The sequence below is a fragment of the Oncorhynchus gorbuscha genome, linkage group LG16 (assembly GCF_021184085.1).
Source record: "Oncorhynchus gorbuscha isolate QuinsamMale2020 ecotype Even-year linkage group LG16, OgorEven_v1.0, whole genome shotgun sequence".
Lineage (NCBI taxonomy): Eukaryota > Metazoa > Chordata > Actinopteri > Salmoniformes > Salmonidae > Oncorhynchus > Oncorhynchus gorbuscha.
This window is the reverse complement of record NC_060188.1, coordinates 17,227,913-17,243,565: the sequence shown is the minus strand read 5'-3', so window position 1 is coordinate 17,243,565 and position 15,653 is coordinate 17,227,913. Positions and strand designations below refer to the sequence as shown.

At 43.2% G+C, this 15,653-nt stretch overlaps 2 protein-coding genes and 1 pseudogene across 2 annotated transcripts; 1 reads left to right on the top strand and 2 right to left on the bottom strand.

The window, feature by feature from the left end:
• Positions 1 to 14: 14 nt before the first annotated feature.
• On the bottom strand, positions 15 to 2,529 carry LOC123999633 (ankyrin repeat domain-containing protein 54-like). The gene is made up of 8 exons (XM_046305578.1): positions 1,901 to 2,529; positions 1,542 to 1,589; positions 1,330 to 1,428; positions 1,130 to 1,201; positions 898 to 945; positions 686 to 810; positions 484 to 591; positions 15 to 356 (listed from the first exon to the last, which is right to left on the bottom strand). Exons 1-8 carry the CDS (start codon positions 2,277 to 2,279, stop codon positions 282 to 284), a joined length of 954 nt encoding a protein of 317 aa, XP_046161534.1. The 5' UTR covers positions 2,280 to 2,529; the 3' UTR covers positions 15 to 281.
• A 2,065-nt stretch (positions 2,530 to 4,594) lies between these two features.
• Positions 4,595 to 10,583, bottom strand: LOC124000090 (FAD-dependent oxidoreductase domain-containing protein 2-like). Its single transcript, XM_046306220.1, has 10 exons — positions 10,449 to 10,583; positions 9,819 to 10,033; positions 9,304 to 9,615; positions 8,938 to 9,189; positions 8,427 to 8,762; positions 8,082 to 8,248; positions 7,733 to 7,898; positions 7,153 to 7,379; positions 6,768 to 6,938; positions 4,595 to 5,244 (listed from the first exon to the last, which is right to left on the bottom strand). The coding sequence occupies exons 2-10, from the start codon at positions 10,028 to 10,030 to the stop codon at positions 5,012 to 5,014; spliced, it is 2,076 nt and encodes a 691-aa protein (XP_046162176.1). The 5' UTR covers positions 10,031 to 10,033; positions 10,449 to 10,583; the 3' UTR covers positions 4,595 to 5,011.
• Positions 10,584 to 12,905: 2,322 nt separating this feature from the next.
• On the top strand, positions 12,906 to 15,651 carry LOC124000415 (annotated as a pseudogene).
• Positions 15,652 to 15,653: the final 2 nt, after the last annotated feature.

Here is a 15,653-nt window from a genome sequence, read left to right as displayed (position 1 = left end):
GCAGAGGCAACAAATATTTCCAAATATTTTATTAATCCATTAACTCAGATTGTTACAACAATTTACAACAATGACCAAGATTCATTTTTACAGTAAACATTCATGTACAACACATGCAAGGCAACAGAAAAAAAGGCCTGTACACAAAGATGTTGAGAGGAAGACCAACACAACAATCAAGGGTAATGAGTTCATAAAGATTTTTATTATTTACGTTATCACAGTAGTATTAACATTACCCTGCCGTAAACAGAAGAATGTATCCGCAAAGAGAGCCCCCTCTACCTATCCCCCAAATTCTGCTTCTGTAGACTGAGTGATGTGAAGCTGGCCAGCAAGTCAGTTACCTCATCAACCTGAAATAGAAGAGAAGCCATAATTGTCACCTATGAAGGCTCATTCAGTCCTGTAACAAGTAATCAGAATGATACCAAAAAACATGTGTGTGTGAGAGAGAGTGAGTTAAACACAAATGTGTCTTACCTGTTCTTTGGTGCGTGTGTGCTGCAGCTGTGTTGAGATATGATCCAGTCTCTCTCTGGCCTCACTCTGTCCCATCACATTCAGGTACTCCCTCAGCATCTGAATGATCTACAGAGCCATAGAGAGAGGGCATTTCAGACTGCACAAATAAATGTTGGTATACTAATGTTTACATAGTGCTGTTGTAATAACCCCTTACTACCTGTGTGACCTCCCCTCTAAGAGTTTCTATACTCCTTGAGTCTCCTTCCTGCAGGATGTTGAGTTTGGAGCGTGCCAGGTGCAGGGGGGTCCTTCCTGCTCGGTCTAGGGCATCCACACGTGCTCCTGAACAGAAACACAACATTAACAAGTTATCATTAGCAGGTGTACAGTATATATGTCCATGTGTGTCCATACAGTATGGCTTCTCACCTCCTCTCAGCAATGTGGTGATTACAGGCACGTGGTTGGTACAGGCCGCTGCATAGACATAGACAGGTGCAGAAGTGGAAAGAATGTGGAAAATATACATTTGTCAGATATGGAAAAGTTCAATCAAAATAAATTGTTAATCTTTTACTTTTCTGCCATTGGGACCGAAAGTAGCAATGTTGTACACCGATGAACTGAATGCCATACTTTCAGTACCATGTGTTGCTCTTACCCAGATGGAGAGGGGTGTTCCCAAGGCCATCCCGCTGGTTAGGGTCAGCGCCGTAGCTCAGAAGAAGTTGCACTGGAAGGAAGGGGACAAGTTAATCATTTGTTCACAGTAATGCTGCTGTGATTATTATCAGTTCATAACAATGTCATTACTGTTGAGTAATGAATCAGGAGCCCCTTGCTCTTCTCACTTTGACTTACCGATGCTCTCGTTGCCATTACAGGAGGAGAAGTGGAGGGCTGTTCTTCCTTTGTCATCTGCTGCACAAGGGTCTATGTCTTCTAGAAGAAGCCTGCGCACTGGAGAAAAAAAGAGACAGAAACGTTAAACACCTGAAAGGGATACCATATATTACTTGGTCTTGTTGAGTCTCACAATAGTTGATGTTCCAATAGTTCTCTTCAGTGCCTACCCGTATCAATGTCGTTGCCATTGGCAGCGTCTCGAAACCTCTTCACCGCTAGAGAGAATGAACAAACAAGCCAAAGGTTAGGTAAACATCCGGTAGAATGCTAAACTCGGTCCTTTGAGTGTTGACATGCCTATCACCATCTGATGTATTAGGCTAGTATAATGCATACTGATGATACTTTTGTCAAAGTTCAGGAGCCATAGGCAGATGCCTTGCATGACATCCCGTCCCTCCACAGCATTCATACAGCTTTACACTATTCATACAGCTTTTACACCTCATGACTGGGTGTGGATTCCACGGCTCTCTCCATCAACATAATATTTTTCTCCAATGCTGAGTGTGTGGAGTTTCTGTACCATAAATATCTTTTCCAATGGGCCCCACATTTCGCCGGGCTCTCCCTTGTCGCCTCGCTCTACACCCTGTCACCTTCCCGGATTTGCTGCTCGCCACACCCGCCCCTGACCCAACTCGACTGGGTTCCCATAGCAAGTGGAGGTACCGAAGTTCTTGTTCAGCGGTCTGTCCCGTACGACTTAATCTCACGGTGCCCTCTCCAAAGCCAGTTATCCCAAATCCCTCAGCAGCACCTCCATCCATCCTCTCATCATTTATCTTTAGTTCACCCTCTTTCTCATCCGCTTCTTTTGGTCCAGTTCCCACCGTGCATTCACCCTCGGAGCTTGAACGTTCCTCGTCAGAAGCTGTTGCAACAATTGGACTCCACCCGTCCATGTTCACCGACTCATGTGGAATATTTATTTTGGGGTTTCTCTCTTCAAAATGATCCTCGTTCGCAAGTCAATACTAGGAGCTACGAAAATAGTCATTTATGTTGATGAACTGACTTGCGACTTTGAATACGTCGTTTATTTACTCCGTTGAAATCGCTGGCTCTAGAACATCAATACAGAATCTATTTTACGCATATTTACCATTGTGGCTCATATGTTCATGCTTTCAATTCAATATGCGTTCCTGTTACAAGAACCAAAATGTCTCCTGTTTCATTATTTAAATTCTCACGAGAACAAGCAGTAAAAGGCGCTCCTATTGTAAGAGGAACGTTGACAGGGACTATTTTAAACCAATCAGAGCCTACGTTGTTCGTTCTCTCGAAACAAAGCACCCACCCCCGTGCAAAAGAAGCCAATGAGCAAAGGGAAACACGCGGGTTGTGTGATGCAGTATTCAATTTCGGGTTAGTTCTACGTGAACTCCTTGGGACCATAACCTTAACCAAACATGGAAACATCTGAGCTTTATGTTATCTCTCTTTAATGTCTTACATCTGTTGCAACAGAAAATAAAGTAAGCAGATAAATAACAGTAGTAGGCCTACACAAATAGTATAAAAAATAAATAATGCATAATTCACAGATCACCATGTAATGAAAACCCAACATCACCCATACTGTTTGTACACACATCCAAATCTAACGTTTCATAATATAAAACATTCCACAATTTAGTGTAATATATACATATGATTTAAGGAATAAAATGGAATAATGTAAATGTAAATGTAAATAAGCAGTCAACTCTCAGAGGAATCAGGATGGTTGTTCAACCAAAATATTTGGAATATACAGTCAAAGTTTGGACACACCTGCTCATTGAAGGGTTTTTCTTTATTTGACTATTTTCTACATTGTATAATAATATTGTAGACATCAAAACTATGAAATAACACATATGGAGTCATGTAGTAACCAAAAAAGTGTTTCAAATATAAAAATAGATTTTAGATTCTTCAAAGTAGCCACCCTTTGCCTTGATGACAGCCTTGCACACTCTTGGCATTCTCTCAACCAGCTTCCCGAGGTAGACACCTGGAATGCTTTTCCAACAGTCTTGAAGGAGTTCCCACATATGCTGAGCACTTGCTGGCTGCTTTTCCTTCACTCTGCGGTCTTACTCATCCCAAACCATCTCAATTGGATTGAGGTCGGGTGATTGTGGAGGCCAAGTCATCTGATGCATTACTCCATCAGTCTCCTTCTTGGTCAAATAGCCCTTACACAGCCAGGAGGTGTGTTTTTGGTCATTGTCCTGTTGAAAAACAAATGATGGTCCCACTAAGCGCAAACCAGATGGGATGGCGTATCGCTGCAGAATGCTGTGGTAGCCATGCTAGTAAGTGAATTGAATTCTTGAATTCAAAATCAATCACAGACAGTGTCACCAGCAAAGCACCCCCACACCATCACACTCCTCCTCCATGGTGGGAACCACACATGCAGAGATCACCCGTTCACCTACTCTGCGTCTCACTAAGACACAGCAGTTGGAACCAAAAATCTCAAATTTGGACTCATCAGACCAAAGGACATATTTCCACTGGTCTAATGTCCATTGCTCATGTTTCTTGGTCCAAGCAAGACTCTTATTCCTATTGGTGTCCTTTAGTAGTAGTTTCTTTGCATCAATTCGACAATGGCCTGATTCACGCAGTCTCCTCTGAACAGTTGATGTTGAGATGTGTCTGTTACTTGAACTCTGTGAAGCATTTATTTCGGCTGCAATCTGAGGTGCAGTTAATTGCGATTTCTGAGTATGGTAACTCTAATTAACTTATCCTCTGCAAAGAAATTCCTCAAATGAACTTTTAACAAGGCACACCTGTTAATTGAAATGCATACCGGTGACTACCTCATGAAGCTGGTTGAGAGAATGCCAAGAGTGTGCAAAGCTGTCATCAAGGCAAAGGGTGGCTACTTTGAAGAATCTCAAATTTAGAATATATTTAGATTTGTTTAAACTTTTTTGGTTATTACATGATTCCATGTGTTATTTCATAGTTTTGATGTCTTCACTATTAATCTACAATTTAGAAAATAGTAAAAATAAAGAAAAAATGAGTAGGTGTGTCCAAACTTTTGACTGGTACTGTATATACACCTGCTCTTTCCATGACACACTTATTGGTGTCACTTGTTAAACCCACTTTAATCAGTGTAGATGAAGGGGCGGAGGATTTTTAAGCATTGAGACAAAGATTGTGTATGTGTGCCATTCAGAGGGTGAATGGGCAAGACAAAAGATTTAAGTGCCTTTGAACAGGGTATGGTAGTAGGTGCCAGACACACCAGTTTGTGTCAATAACTGCAACACTGCTGGGTTTTTCACACTCAACAGTTTCCTGTGTGTTTCAAGAATGGTCCACCACCCAAAATATATCTAGCCAGCTTGACACAACTGCGGGAAGCATTGGAGTTAACATGGGCCAGCATCCCTGTGGAACACTTTCGACACCTTGTAGAGTCCATGCCCCGAAAAATTGAGGCTGCCCTGGGGGCAAAAGAGGGAGGGGAGGGGGGTGCAACTCAATATTAGGAAGGTGTTCTTAATGTGTTGTAGACTCTATATATACTGTATATATTCATGGACATTATAATGAGAGGTAGAGAATGTCTTGGGACATAAAAACTGTCATAGGCTTAGTTTTGGGATCCTTGGGTAAACAATCAGAAGTCGAGGTTTATTGCAGAGGACACTGAGGCTCCAGCTCGTGTAAGGTAATCAGGGAATGCTGGGTCTGTGTCTGGGGATGCAGAGTCCTGTCCTCCAAGCGTTAGCCCAGCTTCATGGGCATGCTGCCACAGCTGACGATTCCTAACAAGCCCATGCTTCCTCAGGTATCCCTGACGACAAAACAGGGGTGGCTTTCGATTGGTAAGGGAAAAGCGGAAACATGACTCTGTGGGGAAAAGAAACAAGTTCAGTTTTACAAATGGTAAAACAGTAATCAAGTAATAAAATGTCTCAACTGAGTGGGCAGAACCGTAATAAAACAGTAATAACACAGATCCTTTATGAAAGTATGTTACAAGTGAACAAACAAATCGTGTGTGACTTGAGGACAATACAGTGCCACTGACACGGCCTGCAACGGAAACATGCGGTCTCTCCTTCACTGCAGCCGAGGTGAGTAAGACATTTAAACGTGTTAACCCTCGCAAGGCTGCAGGCCCAGACGGAATCCCCAGCCGCGCCCTCAGAGCATGCGCAGACCAGCTGGCCGGTGTGTTTACGGACATATTCAATCAATCCCTATACCAGTCTGCTGTTCCCACATGCTTCAAGAGGGCCACCATTGTTCCTGTTCCCAAGAAAGCTAAGGTAACTGAGCTAAACGACTACCGCCCCGTAGCACTCACTTCCGTCATCATGAAGTGCTTTGAGAGACTAGTCAAGGACCATATCACCTCCATCCTACCTGACACCCTAGACCCACTCCAATTTGCTTACCGCCCAAATAGGTCCACAGACGATGCAATCTCAACCACACTGCACACTGCCCTAACCCACCTGGACAAGAGGAATACCTATGTGAGAATGCTGTTCATCGACTACAGCTCGGCATTCAACACCATAGTACCCTCCAAGCTCGTCATCAAGCTCGAGACCCTGGGTCTCGACCCCGCCCTGTGCAACTGGGTACTGGACTTCCTGACGGGCCGCCCCCAGGTTGTGAGGGTAGGCAACAACATCTCCTCCCCGCTGATCCTCAACACGGGGGACCCACAAGGGTGCGTTCTGAGCCCTCTCCTGTACTCCCTGTTCACCCACGACTGCGTGGCCACGCACGCCTCCAACTCAATCATCAAGTTTGCGGACGACACAACAGTGGTAGGCTTGATTACCAACAACGACGAGACGGCCTACAGGGAGGAGGTGAGGGCCCTCGGAGTGTGGTGTCAGGAAAATAACCTCACACTCAACGTCAACAAAACTAAGGAGATGATTGTGGACTTCAGGAAACAGCAGAGGGAACACCCCCCTATCCACATCGATGGAACAGTAGTGGAGAGGGTAGCTAGTTTTAAGTTCCTCGGCATACACATCACAGACAAACTGAATTGGTCCACTCACACTGACAGCGTCGTGAAGCAGGCGCAGCAGCGCCTATTCAACCTCACACATTCAACCTCACAACCCTTACACTGTGTATAAGACAGTAGTTTTGGAATTGTTAGTTAGATTACTTGTTGGTTATCACTGCATTGTCGGAACTAGAAGCACAAGCATTTCGCTACACTCGCATTTAACATCTGCTAACCATGTGTATGTGACAAATACAATTTGATTTGATTTGATTTTGATATAAATAGATGAGTAGGAGGTACTGTATATGGAAATATAAAGGACATATCCTAAGGGCATATCTACCCTAGTATAATAAGTTGTGGTAATGAGGGATCAGGTAAGGACATGCTCTACCTGCATAGAAGGCCCTGAGGTCAGTGTGGAGACAGTGTTCCAGGAAGCGCCGCAGTGGCTGGCTGTGGGAGATGGGCCCATCCCACTCAGTCAAGAAGTCCTCGATCATGTGATGCACTGCCTTGGGCCGTGGCAGTGGCCAGCCAACAGGACGGTGTCTCATGTCCCTCTCTGTTTAGGATGGCAGACAAATGAAAGAATAACATGTATTTGTTTTTACATACATGCGTAGGTTTGAGTGCTGACGTCATACCACAAAGATGCCTTGTACTATACACAGATATACTCTTCATTTGAATGTCATTACTTAACTTAGTCTTCAACACAACCATAAGGTCAAACTGTTTTGTACTTTTCATAAAGATTCTAACAATCTCAGACTCACCAGTGGGAAGTTTGTCGTAGTAATATATAACAGGGTGGAGGAAGTTGGACCTCCAGGCACGGGTCCACTCTGACTCTGCCCTGCCAGGGCCCAGTGAGTCTGTGCGGTTCAGCCCATACTGTAAAACCAGAACCAGCAGCCCATGCTTGGAGATCTGGTGGCCAGACAGAGAAGAGAACTGGGGCAGGGCCTGGAGGGGAAACTCCTCCAGGTACTCACAGTGAGAGCTGACAGGAATGAAGAAAATTATTCAAAATTAAAATGGTTCACAAATGGATGAATTTAGGATGCGTTTACACAGGCATCCCAATTCGGACCTTTTTTTACACTAATTGGTATTTTTACCAATCACATTAGATCTTTTCACATCAGATTGTTTTCAGGGCTGCTCAGATTGGTCAAAATACAGATATAAAAATATCCAAATTTGTCTGCCTGTGTAAACACAGCCTTAGTGAACATAAATTGGGATATCTATAGGCAATCAATCAATGAGAGATTCATTGGTAGAGAAAGGTACATTTCCATGAGGGACAATAATCATGATGAAAAATGTGCACAGTGGTTCAGCACTACTTACCCTTTTAGTAAAATGATGTCTCCAAGTACCCCAAACATCTGGTATGGTCCGGATGCCTCATTGACCCTCCTCAACAGCCAGGACTGCAGCTGACTGATTGACAGTTTGATTGATGGCCAGGAGTTGCTATGGTAACGCAGCTCAAGGACTCTATGTACAGCACGCACTATGGTGGAACACATAACAAAGTTACAACAACACATAGTCAAAAAACACACATTTTGTCTATAAAAACATTACTTTATTGACAAATTTGTCATTTCAAAGTTATTCCCCCCTTTACAGGCAGTTACTAACTAAGTCAAATTTACTCTGTCTACGTTGTAATACCAGCAGTTTGAATGGTTACCTGTGTATCGGAAGCCATGGACGAACCCCCCCGCAGAAGAGCGATAGTCTCTTGAGTGGGCAGCCGTCCCCAGAACAAAAAGGTCTGGGGTTCCCCGCCCCTCATACCAGGCTGTCACCCCTGGCAACCGCCCCCTGGCACCCTCACTGCTTGGTGGGCGGGCAGAGCTGGAGAGATTAACGGTATCATTAGGACAGGCTGACATTATCTGACTGAAATAGCATGGCTTTTCCAATGAAAATGATGAAACAGAAGATCCACCACTTCTATAGAAAACAATAACTTTAACAGAACTCTTTTTGCATTATGTAAAGAAATGCCACTGTAAAGTATTCATTTACATACCCATCAAAGATGCTGAAGTTGAACCGGAACCCCAGGCAGCGGATCACACGATCATATGGCTGGCGGAGAGAGAAGTTGTCATTGTGGTACACAGGCAGGTTTGTCGCTGTGACCTTTGAACTGTTCTTCCCATCCGAACTGTCCAGAAGCTCAGATAGAGTAAGGAACAACTTGCCACGCTTTTCCTTCCCACTGGATCTGCACTTCTTCTTTCTGCCTGAGCGCTTCTTTTCATCCTCTCCATTTCTGACAATAGCAATGTCCTCAAGGCCTCCCTCCACCAGCCCATCAAGGGACTTTAGCTGGTACGTGTCTAGCAGCTCATTGTTCACAGCTCTGTGGAAGAGAGGAAATAGTTCACTTTGATATGAACAGATTATGCTAAAGGGAATAGCAACATACTCTGATCTAAAACACTGCTGCAGGAGTACTAAATCAGTGGAACAAAAGAAAGAACAATTGGTAGGAGAGGACAATATGGGAGTCAAAACCTGATGATGCCTCTCAGTACCTGAGGTCTCCGACGTAGTGTGTCTGCCAGGCTAGGCGGACCGGGCTCGGGCTGTAGAGATGGATCCGGCTGGCCCGACCCAGGATGCTCTGAGCTGTTTCAAATGCTGAGTTCCCTTTACCCAGGATCAGCACGGCCTGGTCCTTATACTCCTCTGGGTCCACAGGGATGGACTCATAGCCCTCCACCAGGTCTGAGCCCTCAAACTGGACCTTCTGAGGATCCCACAGTCCTGTGGACACCAGGAGGACTCTGTGGGTCAGAGAGAAAGAGAGCAATTCATCTCTTTAATGGTATGCATAGTGGAGAATGTTTCCATATTTCCATCCTTTTACATTAGATATGTGTATAGATATAACACAGTACCTGCATGTATAGTCCAGTCCATGCTGGTCAGTCAGTATGTATCCCCTGCCTCTAGGTGATTCAGACTCCGAGGCCCTGATCTTCCCGATGTCCACCCCATACTGGACCTTCAGCCCCAGCTCCTTCACATACATGGAGAGGTAGCGGGGGAATGAGTCTGCGTCTGGGTAGAGCTCCCGGCTGACTCGCTGAAGCAGCAGGTCAGGCCTGTCACTCAGGAGGGAGTTCCAATCGTGACGAAGGTTGAACTCGCGGTTCCGCCTTCCTGTGTAGATCTTATTGATGCTGATGAGTTTCCTGTGTCGAGGGTATCTTTAAAGGGAGAAAAAAACATCCATGAGATACAACACATGTTCATGTACATGGTGTAGATCAGGACATATTTCTATGAGCAGGGCAATAGAGAAAGTTGCATCATTGTTGCACTGTTACAAAATACTTTGCTGAGTTGGAAAATTGATTCAGCAAGTGCAATACCCGATATAGTCGACACCCATTACTACAGAGGCACTCACATATTGAAGAAGCTCCCTGGCCCCGAGTTCCTCTCCAAGATGATGTAATCTCTTTGACTCTTGGAGAGAAAGTGACCCATCTGAAGGCCAGCAGGCCCGGCACCAAGCACACAGTAGTCATGGTGACGGGTGCTGTTGTGACTGTGGTATTCATCAGGAAAACATTGGACCAAGGCGACCAGGAGGGCTAGGAGAAGGATAGGGGAATCCATGACCTATGAACGAGTAAAAGGTAATGAAGGCATTTATTAGTGGGAGAGTGAGTTTAGTGAAGGTCATTGCAATACCCTGGTGACAATAATCAACGGCAAATTTAAGTTTTGAAAGCTGCAATCTGAAAATATCCACTGAGCAGCAACCATATTATTGCCAAAGTCATGCAACTCTTTTCCATGGCTTTACCAACATAAGAAGGTCAAATGAAAGGAAATATCAGATAGCATTGTTCAAGTGAGTGGTAGAACAGAGAAAGTACGACAATAGCGGGCCTTCATGGGGTGTATCCCCGTGCTTGCCTTGAAAATCTGGCCCGACATCATAACTCGACATGAGGGGATGCAGCTGTACTGGTTGAGAAGCGCTCCACGAGCACAAAATACACAGCATATCTATTAAAGTAGGATGTTTTACCTTTCACTGCAGTGGTTCCCTCTCATCTAATCCCATATAATTTTGCATTTGGTCTGTAAATAAAACTCTCCAACAACCTATAGTCGGGATTTCATAACGGAGCAACATCCCTTGATACGACACTCCAGCATACCACAGTATTCTGACCAATAAACGCTGCTCTATTCTGGCCAATAAGAGCTTGTGTGTAAAATAGAGGGCGTGATAAAACTTAAAGTGATGGACAAGAAATGTTCCATACTTTTGATACAAAAGTATCAGGTAGCAAAAGTAACACATTTGACCTTCTTTATTACAATGTTATAAACTTTGTAATGTTGCAATTTTTGAGATTTTGCGATAATTGTAGTAGTTTGATATTTTGTTAGTGAAATACATACTAATCATCATCAAATGTTAATTAAGTAAAACATAGCATGCATATTATTATAATATCATAAACACAATTAAACTATTCATAAAATTCTCATGCCTAGAAATTGCTCTTATGTTTGCCTTCTGCAACTGCAACATACATTTCTGTTGAGTCATGGTATCCCCCTTCTCTATTTTGTTGAGACCTGTAGAATCAGGTTATCTATAGATTGGTAATAGATCAATAGATAAATAATAGACAACTGTATGATAAATCATACAAATTGAATGTTGAACACAAGAGTTTAACTGAAATTAATTTTCACCTGCAGTTAGTCATTTGTGGCTGAAACTTTGTACCAACACAAAGTTCAATGAACACAATGGGAAAGAGAATTGGATTAAATTGGATTCATTTAACCATTGAGTCCTGCCTGCAGTTAAATCAGCATATTGAAACACTCTAGTTATTCAGTCGTGAAGAGGGCACAACAAAGCCTATTCCCCCTCAGGAAACTAAAAATATTTGGCATGGGTCCTCAGATCCTCAAAAGGTTCTACAGCTGCAACACTGGTTGCATCACTGCCTGGTATGGCAACTGCTGGGCCTCCAACCGCAAGGCATTACAGAGGGTAGTGCATATGGCCCTGTACATCACTGGGGCTAAGCTGCCTGCCATCCAGGACCTTTACACCAGGCGGTGTCAGAGGAAGGCCCTAAAAATTGTCAAAGACCCCAAGCCACCCGAAGTCTAGGACAAAACGGCTTCTCAACAGTTTTTACCCCCAAGCCATAAGACTTTTGAACAGGTAATCACATGTCTACCCAGACTATTTGCATTGTGTGCCCACCCCAACTACTCTTTTACATTGCTGTTACTCTCTGTTCATCATATATAAGCATAGTCACTTTAACTATACATTCATGTACATACTACCTCAATTTGCCCGACCAACCAGTGCCCCAGCACATTGGCTAACCGGACTATCTGCATTGTGTCCCGCCAACCCCTCTTTTATGCTACTGCTACTCTGTTCATCATATTTGCTTAGTAACTTTAACCATATCCACATGTACATACTACCTCAATCAGCCCGACTAACTGGTGCCTGTATATAGCCTCGCTACTGTTTATAGCCTCGCTACTGTTATTTTTCACTGTCTTTTTACTGTTGTTTTTATTTCTTTACTTACCTATTGTTCACCTAATACCTTAATTTGTATTTTTTAGAAACTGCACTGTTGGTTAGAGCCTGTTAGTAAGCACTTCACTGTAAGGTCTACTACACCTGTTGTATTCGGTGCACGTGACAAATAAACTTTGATTTGATTTGATTCATCTTCAGAAAACTAAAAGGTACATACACTGAGAGCACAAAACATTAGAAACATGACATTCCAGGTGAAAGCTATGATCGCTTATTGATATTACCTGTTAAATCCACTTCAATCCATGTAGATGAAGGGGAGGAGACAGGTTAAAGAAGGATTTTCAAGCCTTGAGACAATTGAGACATTAATTGTTTATGTATGCCATTCAGATGGTGAATGGGAAAGATACAAGTTTTAAGTGCCTTTGAACAGGTTATGGTAGTAAGTGCCAGGCGCACTGGTTTGAGTGTGTCAAGAACTGCAACGCTGCTGGGTTTTTCACACTCAACAGTTTCCTGTGTGTATCAAGAAGGGTCCTCCACCTAAAGGACATCCAGCCAACTTGACACAAATGTGGAAAGCATTGTAATCAACATGGGCCAGAATCCCTGTGGAATGCTTTCAACACCTTTGTAGAATTGAGGCTGTTCTGAGGGCGAAAAGGGGTGCAACTCAATATTAGGAAGGTGTTCCTAATATTTTGAACACTCAGTGTTTATAACTTTGTTCTCACCTGTAGTCAACATACTCTCCCTCAATAGCAGAAGGAACATATTCACTTCCTGTAGTTCATGTGACTCTGTGTTTAATGATTTCTACCATCCCATCTGCTTACTCATGCTCTCCCCTCACTGGTAAATCTGCCCTGTCATGTTAAGCTTCAGGATAAGGGAACTGAGTCAACACTCACTTCCCATTTGATTTATCTGACAAGCATTGGGAAAGAAGGATAGGGAGTCAAATATAAAGACAGGGACACAGCTCAAAGAGGACACAGCAACTCTAAACTCGTTTGAGAAGGAGGCAGCTTTTGTTTACCAGCTGTATAACAAGATATCAACAAGGAAATACCCCCAGGTAAATTATCAACTCTTTCACTGACTTGTTTTTTAATAAACTGTAACAGTTGGTCAGATTTGGGTAATAATGTTATAACCACCATGTAAACAATCCTGGAATACAGACATGGAGACAGTCAAAGAAGAAAGATGATATGCAGAACCCTGGCAGGTACAGTCATTTTGTAATGAATGGTCGATATGTTAACTAGATTATTGTATTTCAGGTCAGGGCTGATATATGGTAAAGTAAAGGTATTGAACATACAGAACACAATTACTAACTGCAAACTCTGTGCTCACATTGACTGTACTCAGGTAAATCAGGATGTCCTCCTAATGTCCTCCATCTCTCCTCAGGGATTTGTTAGAACAGATAAAAGCAGCAACTAAAGAGATCCATGTCAGGGCAGAAAACACCCAACTGATGCTGAGCTATCAGAAGGGACAGATAACTCTTCCGCAGTACAAGGTGAGAAAAGGCCATCTGAGAGTATATTAAAAACCACTTGCCAAAATAATTTAGAGTGGTTTTCATATTATGAACAGCCTAGAATGCCTTTTGTTTAACTTTCTACATAGTCATGGAAAATGAGCACTCACTGTGTACTAAGTATTCATCTGTAACCCCTCTTTTCCATGGCAGCTTCTTCTGTGTTCCCTCTACGAGATCTACAAAGCACTGGAAGATGAGATGGACAGAAATGCTTCCCACCCAGGTGTCGCACCAATATACTTCCCCCAGGAACTGGCCCGACTGGAGACACTAGAGAGAGATCTGGAACACTTCTTTGGACAGGAGTGGCAAAAGAGAGTCATCATTCCTGCTGCAACACACAGATATACACAGAGACTTCGCATGGTACAGGCTATAGATATACCAACATGCAGGGTAGGCACACTATCTTAATTGTGTACTTGCTTAGTAATAACAATTTATTTGTTTCCCTCTTCAGATTGGTGAAGGCAATCCTAAATTGCTGGTGGCCCACGCCTATACCCGTTACCTAGGTGACCTGTCAGGAGGACAAGTTTTGGGGAAGATTACCCAGAAGTCAATTGGGTTAAGCAGCGGAGAGGGACTGTCGTTTTTCTCCTTCCCTGGAGTGTCAAGCCCTAACCGCTTCAAGCAGCTGTACAGGAGCAGAATGAACAGCATTGAGCTGACCAAGGAGGAGAGGGAGGGGGTGCTGGAGGAGGCTATAATGGCCTTCGACCTCAACATCCAGGTGAGTGAAAGAGAAGAGGGTGGAAGCAAACTGGGTAAGAATATCGGTTATGGGAACTAATACAGTAATGAAAAATCACTATGAAAAGTTCTACAGCTGTACAATTGAGAGCATCTTGACTGGCTGCATCACTGCTTGGTATGGCAACTGCACTGCCCCTGATCACATGGCGCTACAGAAGTTGGTGCGGACAGCCCAGTACGTCACTGAGGCCGAGTTCCCTGCTATTCAGGACCTCTATATCAGGCGGTGTCAAAGGAGGGCCTGGAAAATCGTTGAAGACTCCAGCCTCCCAAGTCATATACAGTTCTCTCTGCTTCTGCACTGCGAGCGGTACCGGTCAATCAAGTCTGCCATCAACAGGCTCCTGAACAGGTTCTATCCCCAAGCCATAAGACTGCTAAATAGCTAACTAAATAGCTACACAGAGTTGACCCTTGTATTTTATTTTTGCACTATCTGTATGCACACTCCAACAGACACAAACACTCACACACAATATGCACATACATTTATACTGACTCTACACAGACACACTCACATACTATCATCATACACACTGCTGCTACTCTGTTTATCATATATCCCTATGCCTATCTACCGATATCACTCCAGTATCCATGCACATTTTAAATATGGTTCTGGAACTGACTGTCCCTGTATATAATATGCTTCTCATGTTTTTGTTCTACTTTATTTTTAGTATTACATTCTTATTTATTACTGCACTGTTGGGTTTAGACCTTACAAGAAAGGCATTTTTTCACTGTACTTGTGCACGTGACATTAAAACTAGCTAAACATGACTGTGAAGAGGAAGTGAAACTGGGAAGGTCTAGTGAACGATGCAGTGTAAACATGTTACTGGGTGCCATCGCATATTGCTGATGATTGTGTACGTCTTGTTCAATGAAGACATCCTGGGTTATTTCTCGTACAGGTCTTTGATGATCTACAGAAAATGTTAAAGTGTCACAAAGGAAGCTTATGGTAAGTACAAGCTCATATGCTGATTGGAAATGTGTGATCTTTCACCTTCCTTTTGTGTTATAGAAAGGTATTACTTTGCTTTTACAGGGGACCAAGAAAAGGCCGAGACGCCAGCTATCATCCTCTTTGTCCATCATGCAGTTGTCACTGGGTATTTGTGTTGCTTTAGCAACAGTCGGAATGGGTATCTATGTATTCTAAAGCCTTGAAATAGGTCCTTAACTATGTATTTTTATGTAGTTGACAGAATCACTTCACTAGTCATAACCACCTAAGGGTGTGTGCACTTACAGCACTTTGTCACGACTATTTTTTTTTTAACACCTAAGGCAATCTTAAAATGAAAATTGACATGTATTAATTGCAATATCTTTGTATATAGTATGTATCATTAAAGATTATGCACACCATTTCAACATAA

Bases quoted from the DNA above. Each gene is read 5' to 3' on its own strand.
- LOC123999633 (XM_046305578.1), bottom strand. From the start codon at position 2,279: ATGGACGGGTGGAGTCCAATTGTTGCAACAGCTTCTGACGAGGAACGT. The intron at 946-1,129 runs GTAAGAGCAACA...ATGTCTATGCAG, and splicing joins GAACACCCCTCTCCATCTGG to CGGCCTGTACCAACCACGTG. The intron at 811-897 runs GTGAGAAGCCAT...GTTTCTGTTCAG, and splicing joins CACCACATTGCTGAGAGGAG to GAGCACGTGTGGATGCCCTA.
- LOC124000090 (XM_046306220.1), bottom strand. From the start codon at position 10,030: ATGGATTCCCCTATCCTTCTCCTAGCCCTCCTGGTCGCCTTGGTCCAA. The intron at 8,249-8,426 runs GTATGTAAATGA...TAATCTCTCCAG, and splicing joins AACTTCAGCATCTTTGATGG to CTCTGCCCGCCCACCAAGCA. The intron at 7,380-7,732 runs GTAAGTAGTGCT...CATTCCTGTCAG, and splicing joins GACATCATTTTACTAAAAGG to CTCTCACTGTGAGTACCTGG.